This window comes from Adiantum capillus-veneris, chromosome 17 (assembly GCF_014529385.1).
Source record: "Adiantum capillus-veneris isolate H3 chromosome 17, ASM1452938v2, whole genome shotgun sequence".
In the NCBI taxonomy this organism is placed as follows: domain Eukaryota; kingdom Viridiplantae; phylum Streptophyta; class Polypodiopsida; order Polypodiales; family Pteridaceae; genus Adiantum; species Adiantum capillus-veneris.
In genome coordinates, this window is record NC_140947.1 from 97,125,288 (window position 1) to 97,149,939 (window position 24,652).

General features: G+C 45.3%; 1 protein-coding gene across 3 annotated transcripts in view; it reads right to left on the reverse strand.

Moving 5' to 3' along the window:
• The window catches only part of LOC147437747 (uncharacterized), a 183,172-nt gene that overhangs the window by 26,556 nt on the left and 131,964 nt on the right, over nucleotides 1-24,652 (reverse strand). For all 3 annotated transcript variants that reach the window (XM_086487226.1, XM_086487225.1, XM_086487224.1), the window contains 3 exons: nucleotides 18,572-18,748; nucleotides 18,102-18,275; nucleotides 17,907-18,001 (listed from right to left, as the gene is read on the reverse strand). In XM_086487226.1, the coding sequence (XP_086343352.1) occupies nucleotides 17,907-18,001; nucleotides 18,102-18,275; nucleotides 18,572-18,748 (446 nt within the window). The remainder of the gene's footprint in view (nucleotides 1-17,906; nucleotides 18,002-18,101; nucleotides 18,276-18,571; nucleotides 18,749-24,652) is intronic.

Genomic DNA, 24,652 nt, shown 5'->3' on the forward strand with positions numbered 1-24,652 from the left:
TTTGGAGGTGCCGAGAGTACTCAGACTTCTTAATACTCCTCCCGCATAACCATCCAGGTCCGGGCCGGGAGTCACAACAATAATTATTTTACAAGCATACAACCAAACGCTCCCCAAGCATCGGCCTGCGTCGTTCGGAAGTTTTGAAACATACAACGAAACGCTCCCCAGGCATCAGCCTGCGTCGTTCCGAGGTTCAAACAATACCAAAACAATATTTATCACTTCTCCACCCGGGAGTAAAATCACCAATCATTGAAACCAGTATCAAACCAGAGTCAAACAATTCAAATCGGCACCAAAACAGGTTCAAAACAGATACGATCCATTTCAAACAAAGTTTCAAACAATACTTTCTTAAACAAAGTTCAAAAGTATCTAACTATAAAACAACTAGAGAGTTCATTCAGGCTTTTGTTCGAACAACCGAACTTTGAGGACGACTTGCTTGCCCTTCTGCATCACGGTGATGGTTCGGTTCCGGACTTGGAGAGTCGCATCATTCTTGTCATGCCAAGGCATGCCTAATAGAACGTCACAATTGCCCAACTTCATGATGTGGAAATCAACTTTTCCATGATAATCTTGAATAGTCACTGGAAGAGCACCAATGAGCGGTACTACTTTCTGAGTTTGCCCTGTGGCTAGCTCAGCTTCAATTTCTCCACCCTCTGCATCATAATCAAAGTGCATCTGCTTTAAGAATTCTGGATGGATAAATTTCTATGTAGCTCCGGGGTCAAAGAAATAAGGGCTTTGAAACCATTAACTTTGCCATATGCTCGACACAATTCGTTTGTACTCCCAAGGCGTATGCCATAAATATCAGGAACTAGTCCAATAGCGGGTCTAGCTCTCTTAGCAGGAGGTGGCGCCGGGGTTCTGTCGACCGATGGTGCAGGCGTCGGCTCCTCTGGTCGATCAGTGCGTTTGGGACAATTAGAATGATTATGCCCTATTTGAAAGCATCCAAAGCATCGGCCTTGTTGTAGTAAGGTGTCTCGTTGTTGAGGCGTCAAACGAAGCCTTTGCGGTTGATTTTCACGAGACTCTCGAGAATTTGTTCGTTGTTGCCGAGAGTTGTGGTTAGTGGCCGGAGATTCTTCTGTGGTAAACTCTAGCTTTCCCTTCATCAGTTTGTAGCCGACCGCGGCATGGTCCATAAGTTCTTGCATGGCAGAGACTTGCTTGGATAGACAATATTCCTGCAATGGTGATGGTAGTCCAATGGTGTATCGCTCGCATTGGGCCTCCAAGGGAACAGATCTAAAGAAGGACACTGGAAGGTACACATCGAGAAACCTTTGGTTATATTCGTCCATGGTTTCAGTGGCAAGCATTTTCAAGTTGCCCCATTCTGCCAAAATCCGCACTTCAAACATAGAAGTCATGTAACTACGTGCAAAAACTGTCTTGAAAGCTTGCCAGGTCCTTGCAGCATGCGGTTGTGTCGCGATTGAACTCCACCATTGCATAGCATTATCTTTAAGAAATCCTGCTGCTCGAGAAATCTTGGATTCTTCTCTATAGTTCCCTAAAGCAAAGATGTTGTCGAATTGCTGTAGGAACTGCAATGCTTTCTTGCGATCTTTCACCCCGGAAAAAGTGAAAAATTTGACTGTCGTCCCACCATCTTTGAAATCTTTGGGTTGGTTTGGCGCATATCCCAGGTATGGATAATAAGGGTATCCATATGGGCTCCAACCATTGTAGCCTGGTGGCGGTGGTGGTGGTGGGGGTGGGGGGATGGCTGTGACAAAGGCGGTTGCACTAGATCAGGGTCAGATGGCTGCACCATATTCCTGAAGACTCCCTCGATCGGGACAGACGGCTGAGAAGGTTGTCGGTTGGAAGCTCTCGTACTTTCTGGTGCCGAAGGAGGAGGTACCACCTGGGGCATCAGAGGGAGTAACATGTAGTTCAAAAATTGTTGAAAACCTTGAAGCATTGGAAGATTCTGCTGAGGATGCCGTGAAAGAATGTCGTGAAGCTCGTTGAGCAGAAACTGCAAATATTCTGCTTAATCCATGAATTCCAAGTATTGGGTTCTTAATTGGCTTATGCCCTGTAAGACACTGCGGTGAAGACGGGAGCGCGCCCGATGCACGATGAAGTAAGGGTGGGGGTGGCTAATAAGTCCGGGTTGGAGGGCGAAGATATCCTCGAATAAAATTCCAATAGCTCTATCTCCTCTTTTGTAGGACCGGTATGCTTTTAGAAAAGCACACGCTTGATGCTCTGATACCACTGTCACAAGGCGGGCACCACGTGCCAATAAAAAAGAACAGACTCAGCAGACTTTAAGCACTTCAAATAACAACTGAACTGAAATGGAGAGAGAGAGAGACGACACTCGACACGGAGTGCCGGAATTCCACCCCAGAGAGTATTGGCCACAAACCTTGGCGCCCCTTCGGTATTTCTTTATATTGCATCAACACAGTACAAGCCGGTACTCCAGACTCTGCACCTTCTCCAGGAAGCATGCCAGAGAATGAGCCCTAGCCTCATATTTAAAGGCCCTTGGCTTGAAAAGCAGTTATAGTAAAAAGCCTTTCAAACTCAAAAGCTTCTGGTTCAAAAGCAAAGCCAAAGAGCTACCACCGCAATTTACGGAAATCCGTACAGCCTGCCACGTCATCAGCCAGCGCAAAACGCGGAAATCCGTACAGCCTGCCACATCATCATGTCAGCGCAATTTTCGTAATTTGTCTACTGCCTTAGGGTTAGGGTTAGGGTTTCTGGCAGAAATTAGGGTTTGCAGGTTTTAAGGTTAGGGTTTTCAGAATTAGGATTTGCAGGTTTTAGGGTTAGGGTTTCCAGCATTAGGGTTTCAACAGTTAGGGTTTCTGGTAGACATTAGGGTTTAGGCCCCTCGGCCACATCTGTACGTTGACTCCATTCTTTAGGCTTTGACACGTCAACAGTTTGTTACATCTCCCCTTCTTCACAGAGAGTAATCGTCCGCGATTACAGCATACCTGCAAAACAACTCAAGTTAGCTCAAAAATTTCCGAGGGTCATTCCGAGGGACAATCAGTTTGCTCTTTTTATTAGGAATTAGCTTCTCCTTTCTGCTCTTTTCATCGAGGAGTTAGCTGCTCCTATCGGCTGTTTTGATCAAGGAGTTAGCTTCTCCTTTCGTCCAGATCGGAACTCTTGATATTCCAGCGTAGTAAAATTAACCATCACACCCAGACCGTACTGATCTTCCTCGGGTGTCTTGATGCACTAAAATTACATACCCAGGCAATCTCATCCAATTAGGAATATTCACTGGTTGGCACATCACAATGCAACACAAATGCTTCCATATGCGTGTTACAAGACACAACAAACAGCACCACTGAGCACTCCCCCAAGACAAACATAAAGCCTCTCGAGAACACTCCTCCCGCATGTTACAAGACATAGAAACATAAAACCGCCGATGAACACTCCTCCTACATAACCTAACAAGGTCCGTGCCGGGAGATATTCAACGACTCCCTCATCACTCCTCCCGCATAACCTAAAAAGGTCCGGGCCGGGAGATATAGAGGCCTTTTACAACCAAACACCCCCCTGACCACAGCCTGCATCGTTTGGAGGTGCTGAGAGTACTCAGACTTCTTAATACTCCTCCCGCATAACCATCCAGGTCCGGGCCGGGAGTCACAACAATAATTATTTTACAAGCATACAACCAAACGCTCCCCAAGCATCGGCCTGCGTCGTTCGGAAGTTTTCAAACATACAACGAAACGCTCCCCAGGCATCAGCCTGCGTCGTTCCGACGTTCAAGCAATACCAAAACAATATTTATCACTTCTCCACCCGGGAGTAAAATCACCAATCATTGAAACCAGTATCAAACCAGAGTCAAACAATTCAAATCGGCACCAAAACAGGTTCAAAACAGATACGATCCATTTCAAACAAAGTTTCAAACAATACTTTCTTAAACAAAGTTCAAAAGTATCTAACTATAAAACAACTAGAGAGTTCATTCAGGCTTTTGTTCGAACAACCGAACTTTGAGGACGACTTGCTTGCCCTTCTGCATCACGGTGATGGTTCGGTTCCGGACTTGGAGAGTCGCATCATTCTTGTCATGCCAAGGCATGCCTAATAGAACGTCACAATTGCCCAACTTCATGATGTGGAAATCAACTTTTCCATGATAATCTTGAATAGTCACTGGAAGAGCACCAATGAGCGGTACTACTTTCTGAGTTTGCCCTGTGGCTAGCTCAGCTTCAATTTCTCCACCCTCTGCATCATAATCAAAGTGCATCTGCTTTAAGAATTCTGGATGGATAAAGTTCTCTGGAGCTCCGGGGTCAAAGAAATAAGGGCTTTGAAACCATTGACTTTGCCATATGCTCAACACAATTCGTTTGTACTCTCAAGGCGTATGCCATAAATATTAGGAACTAGTCCAATAGCAGGTCTAGCTCTCTTAGCAGGAGGTGGCGCCGGGGTTCTGTCGACCGATGGTGCGGGCCTCGGCTCCTCTGGTCGATCAGTGCGTTTGGGACAATTAGAATGATTATGCCCTATTTGAAAGCATCCAAAGCATCGGCCTTCTTGTAGTAAGGTGTCTCGATGTTGAGGTGTCAAACGAAACCTTTTCTGGGGCTCAAAAAGGATGTGGACGAGTTTTTTCAACAACACCCTTCATTCATCGACGGGGAAGGCGCCATTTGAAATAATCAAGGGTGCTAAGAAGGTTCCTCCATTTCTAAGCACCACAGACAAGATTTTTGAAGCGGATCAATATATGCGAGATCTGGACACTGCTTTTGCCAAGGTTTGCGAGGCTCTTAACAAGTCTCAAGCACGGCATAAGAAGGCAGCTAATAAACATCGACGCCACTTGCAGCTAAAGAAAGATGATTGGGTGCTCTTACGACTTGAGAATGCAAGCCTAAGAAAAAGAAAGGGAAAGGAGCGACTTTTTCCAAAGCTAAGTATGCAATATTATGGCCTTTCCAGATTCAAGAGAAGATAAATGACTTATCCTTCAGACTGAAGTTCATGTGAGTCTCTTGAAACCTTTCAAGGGTGAGGTGCGAGTCGACAGGGAGGCAGAGGAGAACCCTCCAGTAAAAGAGAGCGAGAGGTACTGGTTCCTAAACCGATACTGGCTCACAAGGAAAGGAAAGTGAAAGGTAAAGTAATACGGCAGTTCTAGTGAAATTCATGAACTATCCAGCATTAGATGAGAAGTGGATGGAAGAGGAGGACGTAGCAGATACTCCTCAGGTATTGGAACTTTACCTTGAGGACTTCGGTGTAGCTGTGTCTATTCCAAGAGATCCCACAGATCAACAGGGTTGAATCTGGTGCAGACGGAACTGCACAAGAGGGGAGTTACTTCGCTTCTTTGTCACAGGTTACCTAGATGAAATAAAATTACTAATTCCTTTTGGATTTAACGAAAACTGATGTGCTGACAGTATTCCAAGAGATCCAACAAATCAACAGGGTTGAATCTGGTGCAGACGGGATTGCACAAGAGGGGAGTTACTCCGCTCCTTTGTCACAGGTTACCTAGATGAAAGAAAGTCACTAATTTCCTTTTGGATTTCAGGGATACTGATGTGCCGATAGTATTTTGCTATATGACTTTATGAATGAAGAACTTTGAAATGATTCCTGTAAATGAATCTGAATTTTGTGTGCTCACTCATGTGATTGTGCTTGAATGCAGGTTTGAGAGACGAAGTGACTGCAACATTTCGGTCTTGAGATTCTATGGACATGATCGTAATAAGAATTAGTTAATCCGACATCAATGAGGCCCAGTGTGGATCTAGATGCGATTGCTAAACACGTTGCCGGGAGATCATGGTCCGAGATCTCGATGGATTTTATATGATTTGATTTGAATGTGATGTGGATGTTGATGACTGTCGTCTTTGTGCAAGTGCTGGATTTGTGTCGTCTAGTGCGTCGGTACTTAGAGTCAATGTCTATTGAGCTGGTTTATGGCTTATGTCTCATTTTGCAGATGTAATTGAGGGAGATTAGAATTCTTTCAAGAGGGGGGTATGTCACAAAGTGATAACGTGGCATGACCAACCGGACGGATACCTAGCAGATAAAAATGATCTTATAATTCGTTCCAACTTATGGGTGGACCAACTTATGGGTCCTTTCCTGATAGGGCCCAGGGAACACTAGAGCTTATAAAAGAACACAAATCACATGGTTGGCTGACGTGGCTGGCCGTACAACACGCTAGCTGCTGACATGGCAGGCTGTCCGCAATTTGCGGCGGATTTCACGCTCGATACGCTGCAGCTTTTGGTAACGCTGTTGCTTTTAGGACAAGATGCTTTTGAGCTGAAGCTTTTCATGTATTGCTTTTGAGAGGCCATGGGCCTTTAAATTTGTACCTTGAGGGCCTCCTGTACTCAGATTTGCTCACGAGCAGCTAAGCAGAGAAGACCCTCAGACTTTGTACTTTGCTCAAGCATTAATATATAAAAAAATACCGAAAGGGGCGCCAGACTTTGGGGCAAATACCTCTAGGCACGGAACTACGTCGGGCCGTGTCAACTCTATTGAATTGTGATTAAGTTTTGTGAAGTGTTTTTAATTGATTCTCTCATGTGTAGTGCCGGATTCTCGACTTGGGATGTCCAAGTCTGTTAGAGACAAGCGCAAGCTAGGACAGTTCTTGCTAGAGGCACGGAGACACAGAGAACGCCTTCTACAAACACCTACCACCACAGTCGCGATCGGGGGGAAACAATCACAGCTCACAAATTTCTTCTAGCAAGACCCGCCAAACCACAATGCGTGACACTTCAACAAGAGCAAGATGGAGACCCAGAGCTCTAGGATGTAGAACGCAGAGATGTCACCACCAGGAGATCCAAACTCAACACTATGAGGCCATAGTGGCGGCGTAGGAGAGAGCGATAGCAAATCCTGCAGTCATACTCAGAGGGCTTCTCATCCTCGATTTTTCCCATGCACCATACTACAGCCATATTATGGCACTGGATAGAGCTAGATAGATTCATGCATCTCATCATTGTACTTCCTTGAGCACATAGATCTTACACGTGTGATCTTTTTCACCCTTAGAGATAGAGCTCCAAACCCCTGCATACCTTGTATTGGAAACCCATGGATTCCTACCCCTTACCATTTTCCTATTAGTAGCAGTGTTACATTTTATTTTGTGTCTGCCCTTTTGCGGATACATAGATGATACCCTATCATGTACATTGTTTTGTCTCATAGTCGAATTTCGACCCCTAATAGGCGTAAAAAATCTCTCTCTCTCTCTCTCTCTCTCTCTCTCTCTCTCTCTCTCTCTCTCTCTCTCTCTCTCTCTCTCTCTCTCTCTCTCTCTGGAAAAAGTAAGGGCTGTATATTACTGAGTACAATATAATCCCCAGCGGATGCCAAAAGAGCCTATCACATGGGGTGTACAAGCTGAATGTAAGGAGGAGAGCCACTATAGTGACAACTCAACTAGAACAATCTCATGGTGGTCGGTGTGATGAGTGGAGGAGAAACCACCGAAGAGGGGCATAATGCCACGTAATCTGGCCACCTGTAAGTGTGAAGAAGAGTGGGGATCGAGCCCAACGCCGAAGGAAGGCAAATCGGCGTGCCTCGGCTGCTCGAGATGTACCTGAGGATGAATCCCACTGCCAAATCAGGGTATGAATGATGTCCAGCCAAATGGCAGTGAGGGTATCCTGAAGGAGCTGTGGAGCCACACTTAGAATGTGGAGACAACGAGCTCTCCAAACATTCCATAGTGTAGTACTAGTGATGACTGAAAAAACTTCATCACGTGTCTAAGAATCCCCCTGCCAAGCAATCTGTGGTAGCATAGCCAAAGTACCTTGCCGATAACCAGTCGATGTGAGCATAAAGGCTGGATCTGTGTCTGAGCCCTCGTAGAAAAGATGGGGGCCGGGCATCGACATCAACCATGAGACAGATCCCCAAGTAAGAAATCCATGCTGAACACCTGCTCTGCTAAGTAGAGAGCAAACTACAAGCCACAGTACATGGGAAGCTGAGCATGACCAAAGATAGTGTGCAGGTGACTCAAGTAGTCGCAACGGACAGCGAGTACATAACGGATCATGACCCGTAGTAGCTAGCCAAGTCCCAACTGGAAGTCCCGCATGTGCAATCATCCACATGAAAAAAGAAGTATGACAAGCCGCATGTAAATCCCAGATGGTGGACCAAAACTGCTGCAGATAGGCATGGGAGAGGCCTGAATGTAACCAGAAACGCATACGAGTGGGCTGCTTTGGCTGCTGTCTCATCAATGCTAACCGTCCAATCCTAACAATGTACTCAAAGAAGGATACTGGTGCACCGGTGGGGTCAGAGTGAGGCCAATGCCACTCGCCCAGGTCCCAATAAAGCTGAGATAGGGCACGACCCTCCCACACCCAAAGCCTCCAAAGTGTAGCATCAGCGGAAGTGAAACGAGGGTCAACACGACGACGTTTCCCACGGGAGCCAACTACTCTGATGGCCTCCCATCGAGCTCCGGGAAGGGCAAGGTGCGGGGAGGTGGCATCATATGTCAATCTAGCATGAATCCCCTGAGACTGGTCAGTATCAATTGTGAATAGCATGGTGTCTAAACGAGCTAATAAGAGAGTGCTCTGAGCAAAGAGGCCTTCCCAGCCACAATGGGGAGGCATCTAAACCATGCCTCTCATGACTGCATCCCACTGTGAAGGAACGGCGGAATCAATCTCAAGCAGTCTGTCTATCACCCCGCGACCAATGTCATAATGTTCTGCGACAAAATCAGCATCCAGCATACGTGATTCATGAAACAACCACATAGAGGCAGCAGGGCCCGTGTCCCAGGCAGCCCAATCAATGTGAGTCCTCTCTCCAAGCTGACGGGGTGGATCAACCGAAGAATCAAGAACTGCAGCATTCCAAATGAGAGGCTGGCGCTCAATCTCCTCACGACATGAGGGAGGTGAGCGTATGATAGCCCGTCGCATGGAAACCCAAATCTGAAGGAGCGATTGGATGAAGGGTGAGAGGGAGGCGGTGGACAAGGGGGCATCAGTAAAGAGAAAACGATACCCTGTCTGCCAAGTATGACCATCTCTAGTGCCGAGTCGTGGAGTCACTGCGCAAAGAGCGGCATGAAGAAGCATCTTCCAAGGTTCTTGTCCGGGGAAAAGACCCCGAACAATAAGCTTGGTAAGAAGGGCGCGGCTCTGTAACTCTGGATCAATAATGCCAAGGCCTCCCTCTGACCTAGGACGAATAATCGTGGACCAGCGAACTCGAGCACGGGTATTAGTAGTCCCATCTATGCCACTCCATAAAAAGTTCCGCACTAAGCGGCGGAGCGGAGCTATCACACCAGAATGTAACATCCAACAAGAAGCCGTATATCATACTGTAGCCAGAATGACCTGGTTGGCGACCAATGCACGGCCAGCCAATGACAGTTGACGTGAAGACCAATGGCATAGCTTCCTGCGAATAGACTGTAGTACGGGTGCAAACTGCTGCTGTGAGGTAACATCGAATCCAACCTGAAAGCCCAGATATATGCATGTCTGACCCGATCGCAGCCATGTGAAACCATGAGCTACCCCCCAAGGAGGTATGTCATCACTGCCAACCAGTAACCCATAGGATTTATGCCAATTAATGCGTGCGCCACTAGCAATGCAAAAAACCTCTAGAGCCTCCCACATAGCATCAAGAGCAACTAGCAAATAGCGTAACATGAGCATAGTATCATCAACAAACTCCTGATCAATAAGGTCTAGAGCTGTAGGTACTGGCATGGTCAAGCCACAAAATGCATAACTCTGAGCACGAAGAAAGTCGGACATAGTCTCTCCTACAACCAGATACAGATATGCTGCTAGAGGACATCCCTGACGGACAGATCAAGAAAGCTCAAAATTGCGACTGTCACAGCCACCAATAGTAATAGCACTGCTGGCAGTCCTAAAGAGAGCGGAAATGCCTGAGATCCATCTCGAAGGGAAACCCCTCCTGGCTAAAGTTCCTTCAAGAAAGTCCCACTCAACACGATCGTATGCTTTCTCGAAGTCAAAGATGAAAAAAGCGAGAGGCTCAGAAGATGATTTGGCCCACTCTACTGCCTCATAAAAAGTGAAGATATTATCCAAGATGCATCGATCCATAACAAAGCCTGTCTGAGAAGTATGAATAATATCTAATAAGAACGGCTGCAAGCGATGGCTGATCATTAACGCTAATATCTTATAGACCGAAGGGAGTAGGGTAATAGGTCTCCACTGTCGGGGCTGAGTGGTGTCACCCCCCTTCGGAATAAGAGATATGAGACCTGAACAAAGATCCGGATGCATATATCCTGATGCAAAGATGTCCTGACAACCGCGAAGCAGTGGTATATGCAATACATCCCAATATGTCAAAAAGAAAGCTCTAGTGAGGCCATCCTCTCCTGGACAGGAGGATGGATCTCTGCAAGTGTGAAAGGTGCCAACAAGATCTCTGCCATAGTGTCTGTACAACGGTGTCTCGTGTGATGCCAGATCTGCTCACGGGCAAGTAAAACCTCAGTAGTGCATACATCAGCAGTGAACAATGTCTCAAAATAATCTGCAGACATATCAAGTATAACATCAGGATGCATATGCAGTGTCCCCTGAGCATCGCACAAAGTCCGAAGGGTGGTGCCTGGAGGGCGCTCTTTATGCGTAGCGAAGAAGTCTTTATTCATTCGATCAGCTTTAGCTATCCAATGAGATACTGAAGCATGATGAGTGAACTCAAACCTAGCATCCTGTACGCGACGAATCTCCTCTGTGAGCTCTGTCTGTCTAGCAGCGAGGTATGCATCCTGAGGCCACTCTTCAAGCAAGCGTTGAGTGGAACCAAGAGGGATGTGAAGATCAGACTCCCGTACTCTCAACTGACGATGAATAATAGCGGTCTGATCGCGGCAGTAAATACTAGACTGAGTAATGCAATGAGCAAGAAACTCTCCAGGGGATCCACAATAATAAGCATCCGTGGACCATAAGTCACGAATCTGCTGCTGCAATACTGGGGTGGTGAGAACACTGTCAGGGATACGACAGCCTCGTCTTTGTGCAAAGGATCTAGTGAAGGAGATAAACAATGAGATGGGTACATGATTTGAGAGGCTGGTCCCTCTCCATATAGTAGTGAATCCGCCTAGGGCTGTTGCCCAAGGGCCAATGTAAAAACGATCAAGTCGCTCTAATAATCTCCCCTGCTGTCTCTGAAGCCCCAAGAGTAATGAAGTGTAGCAGGGTGATGACCAAAAGAGGGTAAGTGCCAGGCGTCAACACCTTGAATAGCTAGAAGAAATCGATCCCAAGCTGGCTGCTCATCGGGAGAGATGGATGATAGAACTGGAGGTGTGATGGCTCGCCAACCAGAGTCGCTCTCAACGTTGTTGAAGTCACCTCCAACAACCCAAGAGTCTACGGCAGGTAGAACAGCAGCCAAAGAGGACCAAAATGTAGCCCTCTCCCGAGGAGTAGTGGGTGCATAGACTGACATAAAACCAATGATAGATTCCCGAATCCGAATAGAAACATAAACTGCTCTGCCAGCGACAAGGGTGCCATGTTGTTGAACTGAGGCCAAGTAACGTGGTCCCACTGAGATGCATACACTGTAACTCTGTCCATGAAGGCCCAGAGCAGGCTTCCAAAAAGTGCGGGCGCCCGAGGGCATGAGATTGCCAAAGGGAGTGGCAATCTTATGCTCCTGTACTAGCAATATATCCACAGTGCCCACTACATAAGTGTGTAAATCTCTGCGAAGTAAAAGCTTACGGGAACCTTTTACCCGAGAAGTCTGTAAACCATTAGCATTCCAAGAAACTACATGTAAATCCATAGACTGCATGAAAGAGTTTGAATAGCATCTGACTCTCTCTCTCTCTCTCTCTCTCTCTCTCTCTCTCTCTCTCTCTCTCTCTCTCTCTCTCTCTCTCTCTCTCTCTCTCTCTCTCTCTCTCTCTCTCTCTCTCTCTCTCTCTCTCTCTCTCTCTCTCATGATAGCTTTTCTTTCATGATTGTATATACCCCAGCATATAGGATTGCATCTCTCCCCTGTTTTTAGAACTCCACCCCCCACCCTTGTACCACCTCCCTCCTCCCTCAATCCTTACACAGGATAGCTATTTTTGCTTTGTATTTTTTCATCCTTCACAGGATATCCAGAGTACACCCACCCCATGTACTTTGATTTGTCTCATAGGCCGATTTCGGCCTCCTATGGACGTTAAAAAATCTCTCTCTCTCTCTCTCTCTCTCTCTCTCTCTCTCTCTCTCTCTCTCTCTCTCTCTCTCTCTCTCTCTCTCTCTCTCTCTCTCTCTCTCTCTCTCTCTCTCTCTCTCTCTCTCTCTCTCTCTCTCTCTCTCTCTCTCTCTCTCTCTCTCGGGATAGTTTCCTACGACGTTAAAACTCTCTTCTTCTCAGGTGTGTGTGTGTGTGTGTGTGTGTGTGGGTGTGTGTGTGAGCCAATAAAAAGAGGAAAATGGTATAACCTTTCTATCACCCAAGTGTGGTAGATTGGTTATGCCATTTCCCTCTTGAATAACAGGTTTTGAGTTCAACTCCTCGTCGGCTAGATCTTTAAGGTCTCTTGGGATAGTTTCCTACGACGTTAAAACTCTCTTCTTCTTCTTCTTCTTCTTCTTCTTCTTCTTCTTCTTCTTTTCTCTCTCTCTCTCTCTCTCTCTCTCTCTCTCTCTCTCTCTCTCTCTCTCTCTCTCTCTCTCTCTCTCTCTCTCTCTCTCTCTCTCCTGCCCACATTGCTCTATGTTTCCCTGTCTCGCACATTTCCGCCCTGCACATGTATCTTTCGAGAGGCCATACGTACAGCTGCCCATGCTTGCACTTTTATAAGGCTGCTGCATAAGTTTTCTAATAAGCAAGAGGCTGCTCAAGCTAAAGGGGCAACTAAGCAAGAAGGGAGTTGTTTAAGCTAGGGAGAAGCTTAAGCAAGTAAGGGGGCCTCTCGAGAGACGTTTCATTTACATGGTTTTAGCATGGATAGATTGCCCCCCTCACAATGCAGAAAGGCACAAGCAGACAAGCAAAAAAACATATAACATGGAAGGATTCTAGTCCTACTTAGTGTTTCATACTACTTAATCTGTGTGATTTAAGACTAAAAATTGAAATTAGACTCAAGGGACTAGAACATTGTTGCTTGCTTTCTTGATTGCATCAATGGAACCGAGTACAATAGGCTCCCTTTATAGGAGATCAAGAGACATAAACAAACAATCATGACCAATCACGAACAAATACATCCTTTGGACGAATAAACATGTCTTTAGGCAACCATTGGGTAAAGAGACATGGCTAGTCGTCAAAAGGTATGACTTTTGATGAAGAGGTGTGTCTCTACGATAGTCACAACCAATCGAGGGGACGGGTCCCCTTGGTGGCTAGTCGCTCTTCGCATCTGCATCTAGAACTAGCAAGGAGAGAGGATCATACATCATACATAAAAACACGTCACAATCGTGACATGACAACATAAAAACACTAGAGAAAACCAGAATAGAAGGTTCCGTGACCATGGCAAGCAGCAAGAGAATGATGAGCAAGTCTGCGCAACGGCAAAACAAGCCCAAGAGAGCGCAGCAGCTCGACAGCTCACAACTCGCTCTCTCTCTCTCTCTCTCTCTCTCTCTCTCTCTCTCTCTCTCTCTCTCTCTCTCTCTCTCTCTCTCTCTCTCTCTCTCTCTCTCTCTCTCTCTCTCTCTCTCTCTCTCTCTCTCTCACACACACACACACACATCCAGACGCCCACGACTGTGAAGGACTTCACAGCATCGACGGAGGCTGCATCAAAGGATCCAGATCACTTTGGCCCGACATGCACGACGCCCGGTCAGACTACTGACCATGGAGGAGATTGATGAGATCCGCCAGCGACCAATGCTGGATCTCTTGTGATTTAGCTATCCGAGCTACCTGCTTAATTCACACCTAGCAGTTTAGGATTCCATAGCATAGTATTTTTATTTTGTCATTTTGGTACTTTTGTTAATCTGACTTTGTATCAAATCCATCACATTGTAACTTTCTGGTCTCATAGGTTACTTTGGCCTTTTGAAGACGTTAATATAACATTTCATTTCTCTCTCTCTGGCACCACACTGAAGATAGCTACTTGGAATTGTAATGGATCTATGAGGTTGGACGTTGGTGCCTTCGAGGATAGTTTCAGAGACGAGGACATTGTTTTCTTCTCAAAGACGCATCAGGCCCCCAGACAGCTTATGCCACATGTGGTGGGATACAGATGGGAGACAGCCCACAGGACAGTCGCGAGATCTGAGCATGTGAGTAGAGGTTTAGGAGGAGTAGCAGTGCTATTTAGGAGGAGTTACAGCTACTACTACATATTGTACTGAGAGATGATCATGCTAGATACATGTGGGTGAGGTTCAGATCTGACACAAGCGGATTTCTATACATTTCCATATGTTACTTTCCCCCCCCCCCCCCCCCCCCCCCCCCCCCCCCCCAGTATGTCAGTATATGCTGCATCCAGAGGACAGTCGCCTTTCTCTATACTAGATGATGATATATGGGAGTTTTCTAGGGATGGTGATATCATCCTCCTTGGGGGCTTCAATGCCCGAACGGGCAACTCTCAGACAGTCTTCTACGACACTTCAGATGAGATGCTTAGAGAGTTGGATGTGGGTGAGTTGGGGCTTGACAGATTCTCACATGACAGAGAGAAGACAGAGTATGGGAGATACCTCACGGAGATGACGATTGCACATGGGTTAGCCATACTTAATGGCTTACAGCGATTTCCTGGAGCAGCCGGTTGCACATGCTTTCCACACAGACACGGGGCCAGTACAGTCGACTATGTTATGGCACAACCGAGCTTTATTCCTTGTATTCAGGATTTCATAGTGGGAGCCAGACTAGTGGGCGTAGGTGGATCATGCACTTTTGACATTTTCTGTTTCATTTCAGTATAGTACAGCCCAGACATCAGGAGGTAGGTCACATACCCATTATACATTTACACCAGAGACTGATTCAGTTTATACAGAGGAGATCCATAGCCGTCTATGCACAGCTGGTCCTGGCCTCTCACTGGAGGAGTGCACCACTTTACTAACTGAGGCACTGCATGGTGCAGCATCAGAGGCATACCCACACACTTAGCCGGGTCGGAGGCGGTATTCTGGGAGCATGCCCCAGAATAGTTGGTATGATGAGGAGTGCAAAGAGATGAGAGCCCAGCTTCAAAGGGATCTTTTTCTAGGAGTCGTCACTTACAGACAATCTCGGATTGCTTCCAGACGCCTTGTGCGACGGAAGAAACCAGCTTACTTGGGCCAGACGGAGCGAGACTTGTATCAACTGCTCTTGAGTAGAGACTCAAGAGAGGCATGGCGATTCTTTCATGAGCACTCCCCTCCCCCAGTGATTACTTCTCCTGATGCGTGGGGCAAGTATGCCTCATCGTTATATACAGTTCCTGGTCAGGACCCCGTTCCAGATCCTACAGAGACATGCCCACCTACCAGCACCTTCTTTACCACTAAGATGGTAAAGAGAGCCATTGACAGGATGAGGACCAGCAGGGCACATGATCATGATGGTCTAGAGCAGAGCACTTTACACATGCTAGAGATATGTTGGTAGAGGTTCTTGCAGTGTTGTTTAATCGTGCCATGTGTGAGGGATTCCTGAGACTTGGAGATTGTCTACTATTGTGCCTATCTTCAAAGCAGGTGATCTTACAGAGCCTGGGAATTACCGCACTATTATGGTTGGGCACACATTGGCACGGTTGTATGCATCCATTCTTGAGCAGAAGTTGAGTAATTGGGCAGAGGGTGAGGGTGTACGAGCAAAGGGCCAAACCGGTTTCAGGAGGGGTTTCTCCACTCTTAATCATATTCTGACACTCAGAGCCATCATTGACATGGGAGACGGATTTATTGTAGCTTTGTGGATTTCTGCAAACCGTTTGACATGGTGCGGAGAGCTCGATTGATGCGCAGACTGCAGGAGATGGGGGTGCCCATAGTGTTGATTTGGGGGATTATGGCTCTATACAGATCAGTGATGGACATGTACGCACTCCAGAGGGGATATCTGATTTAGTTCACTCCACCATTGGGGTGAAACAAGGTTGCCCATTGTCTCCTACACTATTTGGTATGTATGCTGATGAGGTGTTTGATTACATTGACAAAGAGGGTGATAGAGGTGCCCCTTTGTTGTTATATGTTGATGATATTGTGTTGATCTCTGACTCACCAGAGGGTATGCAGCGACAGTTGGATGCATTACACAAATTTGCAGAGGATAGTGGATTGTTTGTAAACCTTGGTAAAACCAAGGCTATGGTGTTTAACACCACACCACAGTGGATCAGGAGATCAGCACCGACTTTCACATGTGGTCAAGAGATTGTAGAGTATACAGATGCATACACTTACCTTGGGGTTGTCTTCATTGGGCCGAGGTTTTCTTTGAGGAGAGCAGCATAGACTAGACTGACTAGAGCTTTTGTGGCCTTGGGAGGCTTGGAGAGGATGTGTTCGCAGGTTCAATTTCAGGAACCTCGGACAAAGTTATCACTCTTTGATATAGTAGCCTCAGCTATGTTGTATGGGGTGCAAACATGGGGACCTTCTGTAGGCCAGGATGGTTGGAGACGTATGGAGAGGCCCTTGGTATCTATGATCTCTCGACTAATCAAAGCCAAGGCCTCCGTGCCCACGCTATCATTCGAACAGAGCTAGCTGCCCCTCCTATGGAGATTGAGGCGCTTACCGGATCAGTCTCCTTTGTGCACAGCTTGTGGGATACTACTCGAGACAGATATGCTAGACAAGCCCTTGAGTCTTCCAGACAATTAGCTCTTCAGGGGGACACTTCATGCCGGTATGCACATATGACATCATGGTTTCAGACGCATGGTTTCACCATGGACAGACTTCCCCCTTTCTAGTACTCTCTTCAGGCATCCTCGATGTCTCTTACACGGGTGGAGATTACTAGACTCATATCTTCTCCACCTCACAAGAGATGGGTTTGTGATTCGACCCAGCTACATGGACACACATATGTCTCATGGTTTGCAGTGTGCCATTGGTCAGATACGCACATCCTCACATCAGCTGGAGATTGAGACTGGTAGATTTAGAGGGATACCAGCAGACAGCAGAATAAGCCGCTTATGCTAGTTAGAGCTAGGGACAGAGCTACATTACATATGTCATTGCACAGTGTACTATGAGATACGGGGCCGTTTCCATTGCTTATTCAGAGAGGGTTTCGGTCCTTTCTCTAGGGTCATGAGTTATGAGGATCAGAGATGTCTTGGGCTATATCTTCTTGAGTTACACAGATATAGAGACACTATACTGGGGAGAGATAGAGAGAGACAGTCCCAAAGACAGATTACAGATTTCTTTTCACTAGATATGGGACAGCCAGAGGAGCAGTCATCATTGCAGAGCAAACCCACACTCATTCGGCCACTACTGGCACTCTCATCGACCGAGCACCAGAGCTACAATGATCCAGACGGCCACGATTGAGGAGAGGGGCTACACAACATCGACGGAGACCATAGCAGAGGATTCGAGTCATACTCTCTCGATATCCAGAGTGCAGATGAGGATGGATTCTAGTAGTAGTATCTAGCTCTTTTGTACCCAGACATGGTATTAGATTCACCATTTTGTAACAGATTGGTCTCATACGTCATTTTGGCCTTTTGAGACGTTAATATAACATTTCATTTCATTTCATTTCCTCTCTCTCTCACACACACACACACACACACACACACACACAGAGCAAACACTCACACACACACACACACACACAGAGCAAACATATATATAAATTTGTGACACACTTACGGGAAAAGGTGTTCCAAAGAACGTAAAATTTCTCCAAGGAGTTTGGGACTGAGGTGGTCCTTGAAAAGCTGTGGCAAGGTTGACGGCTTTATGACCTATGAAATAGATTCTTGTTAGTTTGTTCTAGACATAGTGCTTTGTTACAATACAATACTGAGAGAGGGCATGAGTTCCTTGATGATATACAATGTATACCTTCAACAGTTCAGCCTGCTGCAAAGTATTCAAGGAAAAGCTTTTCCAAAGAGCTTCGAATTCATAAAAAGTCTTAGGAACAGCAAGTGTTGTTTGTGTAGTGATTCTTGCTGCAGCAACAGAGGCTGCCACAGCCTGAGCAGAGATAAAGGCTTCTTTACTTTTGTCTGCCAGCTGTCAAAACCCAAAAGTAACAGTCAAGCTTCAGAAATGCATCAGGCATAATTGAACATTCCAATCCACAGAAAAAGCTTTGTCTCCATTTCTTTGATCTTTTTTAATAAACGCAAACGTGCCTCTCTCTTACCTCACTCTTTCTCATTCCCATCATTTCCTATCTATATATCCTTTTAACTTTCAACTCTAAGCCCAAAATCAAGAGCCAAATATCTTAATTTACTATTCTTAAAGCAATTTCATGCATGCAAATCACTCTGGTTCATGTGATTCCATCTAAACAGTTTGCAAACCTTCTCACGTCCAACATCCTGTATTGGCGGCACGGGTGGTAAATAGTCCTTTGCAGATTCCCCTTTAGGTCGATCATTATAGCCAATGACTTTGTTTGTACAAGGTTTTGCATTGTTCAGTGTCCGGATTTCCTCTATAGGTATGTGAGCTTTCTCCTCGGGCTTCATGTTCATCATCTGTGCACAAATTATGACCTTAGTAAATTGACAACTTGATTAAGTAACTTGCTTACAGATTTCTATTGGTAATCACGACAGATATTGGATTGGCTTTTACAATCTCCAGCAAAAAAAAAAAAAAAAAAAATTCATAAGCCCCTAAAAGAAAAAAAACACTATGGAGAAGGGACATAAAATGGGGTACAGAACTAAGACACGCGCAAACGTGTTTGCTCCGCTCAAAATGATGCAAAACAAAAAATTACAGCCTGCTGTGGTTTTTTGCAGGTTTAGGGTTTTGCACCTAAATTGCAAGGTAATGCTAGGGAAGCCTTGGGTGCTTGTAAAAGACAATCTAGAGAGATTTTCCGCAAGGAATCTCGTCTAATTCAAAGGGCAAGTGACCCTACAGGTATGAAGGCTCCAGGGCTACCCACACTAGTGATTGGCAAACGAATCGGAGCGCAAAACAAACAATTACAGCTTCCTGTAATTTTTGGCAGATTTAGGGTCTTGGCCAGTTTGATGCTTGTAGGTCCCAAGAGCTTCGGGGAAGGTAGGGAATCACCGAACAGGTGTTTTGGTGCAAATTGGGGGCCAAAAACAGAGAATTCAGCGTGCTGTAATTTCTCGCCAAGTTTTGTATAGTGCTCTAAAGTGAGTACAAAGTCAATGTTTACTTGGGATTTTGTCCGTGGAGACTTCTACTGTGGTTATGCTGCCAAAATCAAGCTAGAATAGGGAAATTTCAGCCCGATAAAAGTGGAACAGCTTGTAGAAGTTTAAAGGTTTTTCTCAAGTGTAATGAGAATAAAAGAAATACCGAAAGGGGCGCCAGTCTTTGGGGCCAAGGACCAAGGTGTCGCTGTTTGCTTAGAAGCGCTCTAGCTGCCAAGCCGTGTTTTGCTTGAAGTGTTATTTCCAGTCACAGGTTTATTCGTGAAGTTCCTCTATGTCAAAAAGTTTAAAAGAGTAAAGATTGGGGTGAAAGCTAAAGTCTACCGCCCTACAGGCCGGTTTCACATTGTGGGGTTGGAAGGATGCACACTTGGAGAAGATGAGGAAGCTCAAGGCACACAACAGAGAATGTATTGCTTAGTGCGCAAATGGAAAGATAAGTTAGCCCTAGAGTGATGGAAATATATACAACGCATAGGGAAAAAAATCTCTAGGTGAGAAAAAAAAAAAGCCCCGGCGGTCCTCAGTGTGTAAACACACATCACTACCCAAATTCTACCTGGGAGTGATGCGATGGACTCCATACCTAAGGACATGATCAATCCACAAAGGAAAGCAAGCTCAAAGCTTTGCGGAAAGTTTCGAACTTCTCACGAGGAGGCAATGCCTTTGTGAACAGACCTACAAAGTTGTCCTGTGTCGGCACATCAGCCAAGCTTATCTCTTCTGTTGAGAGTCTCTCCTTGACATAGTGATAAAAATGCTTTGTGTGAAAATGAAAAACTGAGTTTTGCCAATGCGCTCTAGCTGTCATTGTAGATGATGTTGGCAGTGTCCTGTCCAACACCCAAATCAGTCCTAAGGCGTACGAGCCATACACACTCAACCATACATGTGAAGACTCCCCTGTACTCAGCTTCACAACTGAAAGCGGCCACAATAGGTTGCTTCTTACTCGACCATGATGTACATGAACTTTCGAGCGTGAAACAAAAACTACTTGTGGACATTTGTATGTCATAACAACGAGCCCAATCTAAGTGAGACAAAGCATGCAAATCTTGCGGCAATGATCCCTCCTTGGGATAAAACACATAGTTACCCGGAACGGGAACGGGGAACAGGAACGGGAGGGTCCGGAACGGGACGGGAACAGGGAAGAGGAAGGGGGCCCGGAACAGGAACAGGTCCAGAACGGTCGACTAAAGTAAGGCTTGAATTACCTTCATTCAACTTAGTCCCAAATCAACTTCTAAACAACCCCAAATTTACCCTCAAACTGCCCCAAATATGTCCCCTAAACAGCCCCAAATATGCCCCCAAATGCCTACTTTTGCCCGTTCTGCCATTCCGTTTCACATTCCACCTTGTTCCCTCCGTTCTGGAACACTGTTCTGTTTACACCTTGTTCCGGAACAGTGTTCCGTTCCCGACTCTGTTTCCGGAACGGGACTCGTCCGGAACACTGTTTCTGAACGTTTGGGCTGTGTTCAGTCCGTTCCCTGTTACACTGATAAAACAACCCAAGATGTAAAGTGCCGCTCAAGTAGCGAAAGATCCTTTAACAGCCTGACAATGCTTGGGCTATGCATAAATCTACTAACCTGTGAGACCACAAACCAAATATACGGCCTACATAAATAAGGCCTCCCACAACAGTCTGATAAAAAGTGACAAGATCCCCAACAACATGAAGACTCGATTTCAAACCTCTTCCGATTGTAGTAGCAATAGGTTTGTTGTCCTCAAGTCCGAACTTATATAATGATGTCTCTATGTATCTTGCTTGGCACAAAGCAATACCTCCATTACACAGCTTAAATTGTACGCCCAAGTAAGGATGCATCTTGAGAGTAGCATTCAATTCAGCCTTGAATTCAGGAATGTGAATCTCATTGGAACGAGTAATCAAGAAATCATCTACGTACATAGTGCTTTCAGTTAGACTATTGCAAAAGCCTTGTTTAATTGAATGAGTGTCATCTTTCTCATACTAAGCACAAGGAGACTCCTTCAACCCGTACAAAGCTTTCTTACATTTGCACACTGTCTTTTCTTGTCCTTTCTTGACAAAACCGCAAGCCTACGTTACATATACTTTGTCAAATATATCACCATTTATGAAAGCGGTAACAATGTCTGATTGATGTACATTCCATCCGAAGTAAGTTGCCAATGCACAAAGCAAACGAGCAATAGTTATACGACAAGTGGGAGCAAAAGTCTCTTTGGAGTCAAAGCCTTTCTATTGTGCATAACCTTTTGCAACAAGTCTAGCCTTATAGCAATCAATGCCAGCATCCGACTTACGTTTCAACTTGTAAACCCACTTTGTGTTACCATGTAATGTGGTATTGATGTGTGTCAACACACTTAGGATCACCGAGGCATTTTTCCCCTCACTACGAGGTTTTTCCACCCGTGCATTGTATACACGTCCATCACCCTAGGGCTAACTAATCTTTCCATTGCACACTAAGTAATACTACTCTCTGTTGTGTGCCTTGAGTTTCCTTCATCTTCTGCAAGTTGTGTCTTTCCTTGCAACCGTATTTCCAACAATTGGTATCAGAGCAAGGTTGCGTCTTCTCGGGCTTAGTCGCCACCATCGCCAACACATGCTTGCTCAATTTCTCAGATTTCGGTGAGCTTCAACAGCTCGACAAATACTTCCGCTGACCTCAAAGAGCTCGGTCTACTTCGGCCTCCGTTTCCACTATAGGAAGTACTGTGCAGGCAATTTCTTCCTTTTGTGTAGAATTTCTATCAATGCCGTTTTCTGCATAACGGGTCCCTTACAATCTTCTTCGGGTTGTGCTATATAGCACGCGTTAGTCCCGCTTTGTTTCTCCTCTTCTTGGGCAGTTTTCACATCAGGTGAGGCATTCGTCATAAGTGACAACAACACAAATGTGTTCAAGATGTTTGCTGCTGACGATAAATTGGATGGGGAAAATTACCCAATGTGGGCTTACAAGATGCAACATGTACTTGTGTCAAAGGGCGTTTGGAATGTTGTGCAGGGCATTGATGTACATCTTGGTTCTAAGGATGCAGGCGATGTTGAAGATGTTGCAGGTTTTGGTGTCACGATTGCTTCAGAGCTATTTTGTCTACGGTCGAGCAAGCTCTTTGGGATATTAGAGATCCGCAGGCTCATGCATTGATTGCGTTATCTGCGAAGCACACTATTACTCCTCACATTTGTTCAGCTAAATCTGCAAAACAAGCTTGGGATATTCTGGCTTGTCTTTATGCAAGTCGCAATGAGGCTAAAATTGCATTGCTGCGTAAAGAGCTGGAGTCGACGATTCTCCATGAGGTAGATGAAATGGTCACTTTTCTTGCTAGTATCAAGGATTTGAATGAGAAACTTATTTGTGCAGGCGAAGTCATTTCTAACAGTTCCTTTGTACACACTATTCTTGATGCTTTGTCAAATTCTTACCAGACTTTTGCTAGTACTTGGAGACTTATGACCCAAGGAAATCAAGAAGTTGTCAAGTTTGATGCATTATGCACATTGTTGTTGCAAGAGTCACTTTCAAGAAAAACAGGGCTAAACAGCCTGCAGTTGAACAAGCTTTTATTGCTACTCAGAGGAAAAGCGATAACAGCAATGTAGCCACTTCTCATGGTTCTTTGGCGAGTGGCAAATCACTTGTTTCCAATGCTTGTATTGGTAACACCTCATCTGGGAATTCTGGTGAAAAGGGCAAAAAGAAGATGCGTTGCCATTATTGTAAAGCTAATGATCACTTAATCAAGCAGTGTCCGAAATTGAAGGCAAAAGAGGCTAAGAAGAAAGAGGATGGTTCCACTACAAGTGCAGCAATTGTAGAGTCTTCTGTGAAAGGAGATTGTGATGCTCATGTAGATGCAGAATGGGCTTTTAGTGCAAAGTGCACTTATGATCCTTCTATCCATCATGCATCTATGTTAGTTGTTGCACATGCTCATGTGTAGTACTTTGACAGCGCTGCTACAAAGCACATTACCTCTCATCGTGACTTGTTTTCCTTCCTTCAGGATGTCCCTCATATGAATTCACTCACTTGTGCCAACAATGCCTCTTATCCGGTCAAGGGAGTTGGAAAGATTGTGCTAACTCCTATGAATGGCATCTCTTTCACACTTGTTGATGCACTTTATGTACTTGTGATAAAAAAGAACCTTTTGTCTGTATCTGTACTTGCTAGAGTTGGTGGTGTTGTCAAATTGGTGGATGATGTACATTTCATGATCTCAGTTTTGGTGATGAAATTACTCCATCTCGCATTTTATGTCGTGGCTGTATAACCTCACTTTGTATGACAAGTGTGGGTAGACTTTTGCAAATATAGTTGCAAAGTCAAAGGTTGTTTTAGATGTAAATTTTTGGCATGCACGTTTTGGGCATCTGAATTTTGCCAGTTTGCTACGTTTGCAGAAAATCTGATGTAATTGCTTCTTTGCTGCCTCTTGAAACACCTGTGAAGCATGTTTGTGAAGGCTATATTTTGGGTAAGATGCAGCGTTCTAAGTTTCCAAAGGATAGTTCACTTATGGCTACATGTAGTTTGCAGCTTGTGCATAGTGATGTTTGTGGGCCTATGCAAATTCCGTCCTTAAGCAATTACCTGTACTTCGTGACTTTCATTGATGATTACTCCAGGCATGCATGGGTATATCCGCTTAAAGCAATTTCTGGCTATGGCTGAAAATGTCTCTAAATGTACTATGGGCACCCTCCGTTCCGATCAAGGGGCGGAGTATATGTCTCATAAATTTAATGCATTTCTGGCGAGTGATGGGATAAAACACCAATGTACAGTGGCGTATACACCTCACCAAAATGGTGTTCCTGAGAGGAAAAACAGGTCGCTTACGGAGATGGCATGATGTATGGTCAAGAATCAAGATTTACCACAAGGCAATTGGCTTGAGGCTATCATGTGAGCCACTCATGTACTTAACAGGTGTCCTATGAAAGCTTTGCAATCTATGACTCTATATGAAGCATTGCGTGATAGGAAGCCATCTATTGATCACATACGCGGTTTTGGTTGTTTGGTTGGTTCATACTTTGCGTGATAGTAAATTGGATGTACCTTTGTCTAGTCGTACTCGTTCAGGTTCTCGCCATGCATCTTATGCATCAGATTGTGATGTAGAGGAACCTTCGTCTTTTGATGAAGCATAGAATTCTAAAAATTGGATCGTAGCCATGCAATCAGAATATGATGCACTTATACAAAATGATAC